The 9,649-nt window shown below is 42.8% G+C and overlaps 1 protein-coding gene across 1 annotated transcript; it reads left to right on the forward strand.

Moving 5' to 3' along the window:
- Positions 1 to 1,056: 1,056 nt before the first annotated feature.
- Positions 1,057 to 5,696, forward strand: rnf5 (ring finger protein 5). Its single transcript, XM_027167779.2, has 6 exons — positions 1,057 to 1,357; positions 4,092 to 4,110; positions 4,271 to 4,383; positions 4,502 to 4,556; positions 4,883 to 4,991; positions 5,192 to 5,696. The coding sequence occupies exons 1-6, from the start codon at positions 1,140 to 1,142 to the stop codon at positions 5,308 to 5,310; spliced, it is 633 nt and encodes a 210-aa protein (XP_027023580.1). The 5' UTR covers positions 1,057 to 1,139; the 3' UTR covers positions 5,311 to 5,696.
- Positions 5,697 to 9,649: the final 3,953 nt, after the last annotated feature.

The following is a 9,649-nucleotide window of genomic DNA, read 5'->3' on the forward strand; positions in this document are numbered from 1 at the left end:
CAAACCTGTACACCTTGGATATAAAAATTTGAATATTTTTGAATTTCATGGCATGTTTCAGGATGGGGTGAGAAATGGCTCCCTTCTGATGTGAAATCTTACTGATTGGTGTATTTTTTCCCAAGGTAACATGGCAAATTTAATGTAATAAACAAACTTTTGAATGTGGATGTAATAGGGTTAGGATCCAGGTTTCAGACAGATTTAAACCGTGAGAAGCTCTATAAAAGTTTTTAATCTTTTGATAGATGTCTGGAAATATAACATTTGAGTTTGGAAGAAGTTTAATGGTTGTAGGTTGTCTTTACACATCACATCTCACACATATGTAGTGACTTACATTTCATTTCATTTATAGACTTCATTTGAAGAATATTAATTATTTTATTGTTAACAAAGTGAAGGAAGTTCAGCTATACATCCATATTCTGTAGCTCTTCTACACACACTCACAGGGAACATGGAGTCTGTCTCAGGTGGACAAGTTCATACACACCTATGCAAATAACTTAACACACACATACAAACCTTTACAAGTGTGAATAACATGGATACAATCTTTCTCTCAGGGGTGTGCACTAAAATGGAATTTCACACACACACACACACACACACACACACACACACACACACACACACACACACACACACACACACACACACACACACACACACACACACACACACTTGTGAGGTAAACATATTGACCTCTGATTGTTTTTAGGAAGATGTTTGGATTGTAATCCCACAAAAAGACTCTCCCTGTGTTTAAGACGTACTTTATGGCTTTAACGATTTAATTGCTGAATGAAAATCATTATTAATTAATAATAGTATTATTTTTATTTCAATAAGAACGCGTCAAATCCCTTAGTTTAGTTTATATTAATCCTGTCCTATTAATGTCCTGCTTAACAAAATTATTTTGGTTTTTATTTTATATCTGAATTTATTTGTGTTTCTGTCACTGAGCAGAAGAATAGGCTGTTTACAACAAATAATTAACAAATAAATAAATAAATAAATCCTCCGTTCCAGGACCGGAAGCGGAAGTTAGTTCACTATCAGGTCAGGTGACCCAACTGTGAAGATTCCAAAGCTCGCTCACGTACAAGCAGAGAAGTAAACAGAGACGCATCATGGAGGCCGCTGATCCTCGCTCCTCGAGTGACGACGCGCCGACTAGCAGAGGCGGATTCCCGGGTGGGGAGAGCAGCAGTGACCGGGACGGCGGGCGGTCCGGAGGGAGCGGCGGTGAGGGCGAGCGGGAGCAACGGGAAAGGGCGACGTTCGAGTGTAACATCTGTCTGGACACCGCCAGGGACGCCGTGATCAGTCTGTGTGGACATCTGTTCTGGTACGGAGACGGGTTTAGTCTGTAATAACGCTGTTACTGCGTTATATTAAATAATATAACCTCTTATCTAATCTAAGTCTAATCAAACCTGTCACTGGTCATATCGGGTTTGTTATATAATGTACACTGTGTCTAATTTCACCCAGTCTTACAGATCAGACTGTACATTAGGTGTGGTGTAGATTAGATGTGCAGTGTAGATTAGATTGTAGATTAGATGTGCGGTGTAGGTGAGATGTGCGGTGTAGATTAGATGTGTGGTGTAGATTAGATGTGCGGTGTAGGTGAGATGTGCGGTGTAGGTGAGATGTGCGGTGTAGGTGAGATGTGCGGTGTAGGTGAGATGTGCGGTGTAGGTGAGATGTGCGGTGTAGGTGAGATGTGCGGTGTAGGTGAGATGTGCGGTGTAGGTGAGATGTGCGGTGTAGGTGAGATGTGCGGTGTAGATTAGATTGTCTATTAGATGTGCGGTGTAGATTAGATGTGCGGTGTAGATTAGATGTGCGGTGTAGATTAGATTGTAGATTAGATGTGCGGTGTAGGTGAGATGTGGTGTAGATTAGATGTCCAGTGTAGATTAGATTGTAGATTAGATGTGCGGTGTAGGTGAGATGTGCGGTGTAGGTGAGATGTGCGGTGTAGGTGAGATGTGCGGTGTAGGTGAGATGTGCGGTGTAGGTGAGATGTGCGGTATAGATTAGATTGTAGATTAGATGTGCGGTGTAGGTGAGATGTGGTGTAGATTAGATGTCCAGTGTAGATTAGATGTCCAGTGTAGATTAGATTGTAGGTGAGATGTGCGGTGTAGGTGAGATGTGCGGTGTAGGTGAGATGTGCGGTGTAGGTGAGATTGTAGATTAGATGTGCGGTGTAGGTGAGATTGTAGATTAGATGTAGTGTAGATTAGATGTAGTGTAGATTAGATGTAGTGTAGATTAGATGTAGTGTAGATTAGATGTAGTGTAGATTAGATATGGTGTAGGTGAGGTGTGGTGTACGTTAGACATGGTGTAGATTAGATGTAGTGTAGATTAGATATGGTGTAGGTGAGGTGTGGTGTACGTTAGATATAGTGTAGATTAGATATGGTGTAGGTGAGGTGTGGTGTACGTTAGACATGGTGTAGATTAGATGTAGTGTAGATTAGATGTAGTGTAGATTAGATATGGTCTCACACATTAACTGAAGCCAACACAAAAACGAGACATTTGGTGCGTCTGCGTTGTAACATTAGAGTTCGCTGCTAACAGATCAACATCCAGAATGATTGACAGTTAGGATCTGAGCTCCTGGAAGCTCCGCCCTCTTATCATCATCTCACCTTAGTGATGCTCGACTCGGTTTTCTTGCTAGAAAAGTGCAGCGACTCTCCATCGTCTCTTTCTCTAAGGGTCAGTGAGATGCAACACGAATGTAACAAAAAGCTTGAACATTTTTGTCCCAATAAAAGTGTGAAGTCTGACAGTACGAGCAGAGAGAAGTTTGTTCTCCATCAGCTGCGCTCAGAGTCCAGATGCATTCTGATCATCGTACTTGTTTCTAGTTCTTAAATCTAAACTAATTATCTTACATTTTGCTGTGATACGATATAAAAATCGCCGTCACAATGATTGTGATTATTTGTGTAAACATGGCTGTTGATCAGCTGGAGAAACATGTGGGTGGAAGCAGAGGAGTCTAAGCTGTGGATGATCCTCCACATGATCCCATAGGTACTAGAGAAGGTGTTGGTGGGGTTAAGTGTAGACTGGGGTTAAAATTACAACACTGATTGTGGCCGCACCTCTAAACACCCCTCTGTCGAGATCCTGAAATGTGCAGATGACCCGGTTTTGGGTCAGAGAGCAAATCAGATTGAAGAAGACTGCATCAGACTGTTAGGACAGCAGAAAGGATCACTGGTGTTCACCTGCCCAACCTTCAGGACTTGTACATCTCTAGAGTCAAGAAACGGGCAGGTAACATGATTACAGCCCCCTCTCACCCCGGCCGCAACCCTTCTCCCTTCAGGAAGACGCTACAGATCTCTGTGCACTACAACATCAGTTTTCCCCCCAAACCGGATATCTGACTTAAACAGCTATAATACAGGGATTATTACCTGTGTTCTGTAATTCATTCTCCATCCATGTGTGTGTGTGTGGGGGGTGTGTGTGTGTGTGTGTGTGTGTGTGTGTGTGTGTGTGTGAACCTTAGTGCGTTAATTCTGATTCTGCTTCACATTGGTGGGGAAGTAAAAGAATATCTGTTTGTTTTGTCCCCTGTGACATTGAAGTAAACCCTGTTGTAAATATTGACCCTCACAGCAAACACTGTTCCTCCACATGCTTACTGCGTTTACTAAACACTGTCCCGTCCCATCCACCGTACCTCCTCCTTTCCATTCTGTCATTCTTTGTAGTGCTCATAATGCACTCTTTTCCCTTTGTTCCACCTGTTGGAGGTTGTCATGGCAACACTTTGAGAAGTTCAGTCCAGACTTCACAATCATTGTGTGGGAGATCCACATCTCCCCAGAGGGTTCAGTGTCTGCCATAAACAGACCACTTGATCTGTCCAGCAATGTCCACGATGTCTCTATGAGGTAGTAAAGAAACCAGACAGGTGAATGTTCCAGCTCATATCAGTCAGTCTGAAGCTCCGCTGTGTCAAGTTTGCTTTAAGTTAAATGTGCTTTGTAGATCCACACAGCAGTCATTAACACTGATGTCCCTCTGTGTTTGTGTGTGTACAGCTGGCCGTGTCTCCATCAGGTAAGTCGTCTTCCCTCATTATGTATGTTTACATGTTTATCCTTAGAGAACGAGTGAGTGAACATGATGTAACATCAGCACAAGTACACAGTTAGTGGTCGTGAAAGTTCAGGGCGTTTTAATAACAATAGAAAGCAAGATCTTCGGTTCTTTCCGTCAGTGGTTGGAGACGAGGCCAAGCAGGCAGCAGTGTCCTGTGTGCAAAGCGGGAATCAGCAGAGATAAAGTCATCCCTCTGTACGGCCGTGGCAGCACCAGCCAGGAGGACCCCAGGTACGCCATCATCATACAGACTGTTAAGGATGCATCGATCCAGTGTCGATTACATCACCGGTACATCACAGGTCATTAAAGACACATCCACTAACTTTATATCATGTGTGTGTTACAGATTAAAAACTCCACCTCGACCTCAGGGACAGAGAACAGAGCCTGAGAGCAGAGGGGTGAGTCCTAGTGTACAGGGGGTCAGTGGAAATGTGGAGAAGGTGGGTTTAAGGGCACTAGTACTAATACCCCTGTGTGTGTCTCTGTCTGTGTGTGTCTCTGTCTGTGTGTGTGTCTCTGTCTGTGTGTGTGTCTGTGTGTGTGTGTCTGTGTGTGTGTGTCTGTGTGTGTGTGTGTGTGTGTCTGTGTGTGTGTGTCTGTGTGTGTGTGTCTGTGTGTCTGTGTGTGTGTGTCTCTGTCTGTGTGTGTGTCTCTGTCTGTGTGTGTGTCTCTGTCTGTGTGTGTGTCTCTGTCTGTGTGTGTGTCTCTGTGTGTGCGTGTATAGTTTCAGGGTTTTGGTGATACCGGGTTCCACATGTCTTTCGGTATCGGTGCTTTTCCTTTCGGCTTCTTCACTACGATATTCAACACCAACGACCCGTTCCACAGACCAGGTGACACACTGCATATAATCTCAGTCTAAGTAAACTGTGTGTGTGTGTGTGTGTGTGTGTGTGTGTGTGTGTGTGTGTGTGTGTGTGTGTGTGTGTGTGTGTGTGTGTGTCTTTAGTTAGAGGAAGTGCTGACACTGTAGCCTCACTAGGGTCAGTAGGTCACATCTCTAATCATTTTTAATGTATATGATCATTTTCAGATCCTCACTATGCAGCCGATCACCAAGGCAACGGGAACGTTAACAACGGCAACAACTGGCAAGACTCGCTCTTCCTCTTCCTCGCCATCTTCTTCTTCTTCTGGATGTTGAGTGTGTGAATGTGTGAGCAAGAGAACGAGAGAGATACGGAGAGAAAGAGAGAGAGATGATGTCAGGACTGACACACACACACATACACACACATACACACACACACACACACACACACACACACGCACACACACAGATTGTCCAGGACAGAGGAACAGTATTAAAGACAGTGGGAGTTTAATGATTTTTCCATTAAAAATAATAAAGTAATCGTCTGATAAATAACACACACACACACACACACACACACACACACACACACACACACACCTACGTCATCATCCCACTGTGTCATCACTTCAGTTTCATACCAAAGACAATTCCACGTCACATGTTAGCGTATTAAGCTACAATTGATAAGCACATTAGTGTAAGTAAAGTATTATTTACCCCTTTCGGTACTCTGGTGTCTAATCTGTGAACACTGGGTCCAATGGGACCGGATTACAAACGTACATATTACTGATGCAGTGCATTATGGGTATTTTGTATGGTGAAGCAAATCCATGACAATGAGGGATTAACATGATCTGCATTAGGTCATTAATTATATACTCTTATGGCAAGGTGACCACAGAAGGTGTCATTATTCCAGCCGGAAAGCCATCCTGAGCTCCCGTGTCCTTTTGTGTGTGTTCGTGTTGTGACGTCACACTGAGGCAGAAACCCCTTCTGTAAATAAGTATACGGTGACTAGCGGTCATGCTAGAGCGTGCATTGAGAGGCACACGTGGTGGTGGTGGTGGTGTGCTGAATGTAACAGACAGTAAACACGTAATCCTTCTCTGTAACTTTTCGGAGAACTTATAACCGTTAAACAGTTAGCAGTAGCGCTGCTTTTGGATTGCCGGTCGCCGTCTGACGCGTCACGTGGCTCGCCGAGTTGGGGAATTTAACACTTACCTTATTCTGTGCAAATCTGCTCTTATGAAGATGTGGACAGGTGACGGTGGTAGATGTCAGTGACATGTCAGTAGTAAGTGTGTCTAACATACTGCTGGGTGCTATGGACTCACAACGCTGTAGCTAGCAACAGACTGGATACGGATTACGGGTTCTGGTGGGTGTGGCTTGTCAAGACATCCTGTTTGAGTAGATTAAACATTTTAAGCACTTTGAAATGTCTTACCAATTGGTTCAGGAATCATCGCTATGAACGAGCATCTGACAGAAACCACTCTGTAGTCACCGGCCCTCTAACGTCGCTAGTGATTTGTGCCACTCGATGACGCCGACGTTAACAATAACATTCAGCTACGAGTGCGAATCTTAGATGTCTCCGATGTCCGATGACGATATTAACAAAAAAGTGTTAATTCAGCTGCCAATCATTTCCCATAGTGTTAATAAGAGTAGTGTTAAAGACCTAGAGTTAAGGATAACCGTGTCTCGGAACTCGCAGCTCTGTGCGTTGGGACAGATGCAGAAAACGAGCTCATGACTTCCATTGTATTGCTTTTTATTTTGAATGTAGTTCAGCGTGGCGCTGTTTAAAGCCTGGTTCCTCACCAGGCCAGTTAGCGGTTAACGTTTAAGATTAGCACTGTACATTACTTACACACGTACATTAACCCTAATAGAATGATAAACATGTTTGCACACACTAAATAATCATTATCAGGAACTCTCGAGTGTTAGCACTTGGGGCGGAGCCTTTAAATGGCCAACGTTAGTACAAGCACTAACAGGATGGGAATTTGGGGCGGAGCCTAATGTGTATAAAATTGTTGTTTGGTCTGTAACAAGCACTGTTAAGCAAAGTAACAGAATTCTACAGTATGAATGAGTTTCACACTGTGACGTGTGTGTGTGTGTGTGTGTGTGTGTGTGTGTGTGTGTGTGTGTGTGTGTGTGTGTGTGTGTGTGTTTGGTCTAGAGATTGAATATTTCTGTACTTTATTCTATAGGATTGTAGTAATGACATCGTTATGATGCGTTATGGAGGTGGTGTATAAAATTTCTTTTTCTAACATGCCCCTTTGTGACTGCTCCTGAGAGCGAGCACTCGCAGCATGAGAGAGGAACGTGTGGATCATCAGGACGGTCAGAACCACACCAGGAACAAGAACTCCAACCAGACTGAACAACTCGAGACGATTTCCTTTGGCAAGCTCAGAACACTAGCGATTTGATCTTATGCTAGCATCGTTTTGTTTGACTAGCATTTGAGGCAGAGGTATTTTTTTAAACACTCCCTTTTAACAACCTGCCGTTTTTGTAAAACGTCGATTTAACTAAATCTTTATAACGGCCAAGCAGACTCCATCAAGGGGATGTGGACACTGATGTTTTAAACTCACAAATGGAATGTGATGATGATGATGATGATGATGATGATGTGTGAGTGTATGTGCTTTATCTTGCTGTTGTGATGCTTGTCTTTTTGACCTGAAAAAGAGAGTTATATATGTGCTGGGTGTTGTGGGCGGGGCTTACAGGTGATGTGTACAAGTGGGCGGGGCTCTTTACAGAAAGTCAGTGAATAAATGTTTCCTACTGGATTTACACAGTGTTCTGTTGTCTGTTCAGTTCAGTAGCAGGTTTAAGTTTGTGTCTCACTTTTGAACTCTGTTTGTTTCTCTAGTCTTTGGTTCTATTTGACTTTATGTTCTGGCTCTCAGTTCTGCTCCGTTCTTTGGTTCTGTTCTGTTTATTTTTATCGTGTTCCTTTCTTCTTGATTCTGTTGTTTTCTGTATTTTTAGGTTCATTTTGTTCTTTATCTTTGTTCGAGTTGATATTCTGCTTTATGTTTAAATCTGTTCTAAAGAATTTATATTTTATTTCTCTCCTTTTTCCAGTGATCAGGAACATCATAATGCTGAAGAAGAAAGTCGTAAGTTTAATTAAAAAGGTTAAAGACCGAGCGACTCGTGTTAGAGTTTAGGACCAATTACAGGACGTAGTCCATCACTGTTAGAGGGAGAGACAGAAGAGTTTAGTTATAAGATCTTGATGTTCTGGTAGGAGAGCAGATGTGGAGAAGGTTCTGGTTCTGCTTGCTGTTCTCTTCTGGGTTCCATATTAGATTCTGTTTCATTCTGTTTATTCTCTCCATTTCTATTTGTTCTCTACACATTATACACAAATTAAAATTTTATGAACATGTACACAGTCATATATATATATATATTTTATAAAGCTTTTTTTTTTTTAATTTATAAAGCTCTCAGGTTTTGTGAAAAAAAACAAAAAAGAATAGAACGGAGCCTTTATTATGGCCACATATACATTACAGCACAGTGGAATTCTTTTCTTCACATACCCCAAGTAAGGAGGTCGGGGTCAGAGTGCAGGGGCAGCTATGATACAGCACCCCTGGAGCAGGGAGGGTTAAGGGCCCTTGCTCAAGGGCCCAACAGTGGCAGATTGGCTGTGTTGGGCCTCGAACCCCCCTCCGATCAACAACCCACAGCCTTAACCAGTTGAGCCACCACTGCCCCACCTAATAAATAAATAAATAACCTAATCAAATGTACATCCAAAACCCAATTTGTGAATCAAAACTTCCCAGTGATGGACACAAACACACAAACAAAAGGATATGTTGTCATTATTTATTGAACAAAAGGGTAAATCTCACAAAAAAACTAGAAATTTGATTTGTGCAGAAGTATGTGAAGCCTTTTATTTAGTAGCTTGTGTCACTTCCTTTTGCAGCCGTTACTACAACCAAACGTCTTCTGTAACCACTGACCGGTCTCTCACATCTGTCTTTGGGGATTTTTGCCCACTCCTTGCAGAACTCAGCCAGTTGAGAGAGGTAGGAAGGACATGTGACATGTACCGTGACTTTGACTAGGCCGATTAAAAATGTTAACCTTTATTTTAAACACTTCCGTGGTGGATTTGCGTGAATGCTTGTGTTTGTTGTCTTGTTGCGTCACCCAAGTGGCCCAGCTTTAGCTCTCTGGCTGATGGCAGAAGATTCTCCAAGAATTGTTTGGCAGGTCTGAGAAATTATGTTTCCCTGAATAATATGGAGTTGCCCTGTCCCAGAGGCAGAAAGCAGCCCCAGACCTTCTCATTTCCCCCACCCCAAGCTTCGCTGTTCACTGGGAGGAGGTTGTTTTCCTGGAATTGGCTTTTCTCCAAACATGGTGGCTTTGAATATGACTAAATAAATCTTGGACTCTTGTGTCTAAATATTAGACTTCCAAAAGGCGTCTGGTTTGTCCAAATGCTCTCTGGCAAAGTAGAAACTGGCAGCTTTGTTCTTTTTTTTTGAGAGCAGAGGCTTCTTTCTAGAAATCCTCCTATAAATGTCGTCTGTTCAATTTCCTTTTGTTTGTAGATGCCTGTAATATTTACCACAGATGCTGCCAGTGAGGTCTGCAACTCTGCAATGT

Source organism: Tachysurus fulvidraco, chromosome 10 (assembly GCF_022655615.1).
Source record: "Tachysurus fulvidraco isolate hzauxx_2018 chromosome 10, HZAU_PFXX_2.0, whole genome shotgun sequence".
Taxonomy (NCBI): domain Eukaryota; kingdom Metazoa; phylum Chordata; class Actinopteri; order Siluriformes; family Bagridae; genus Tachysurus; species Tachysurus fulvidraco.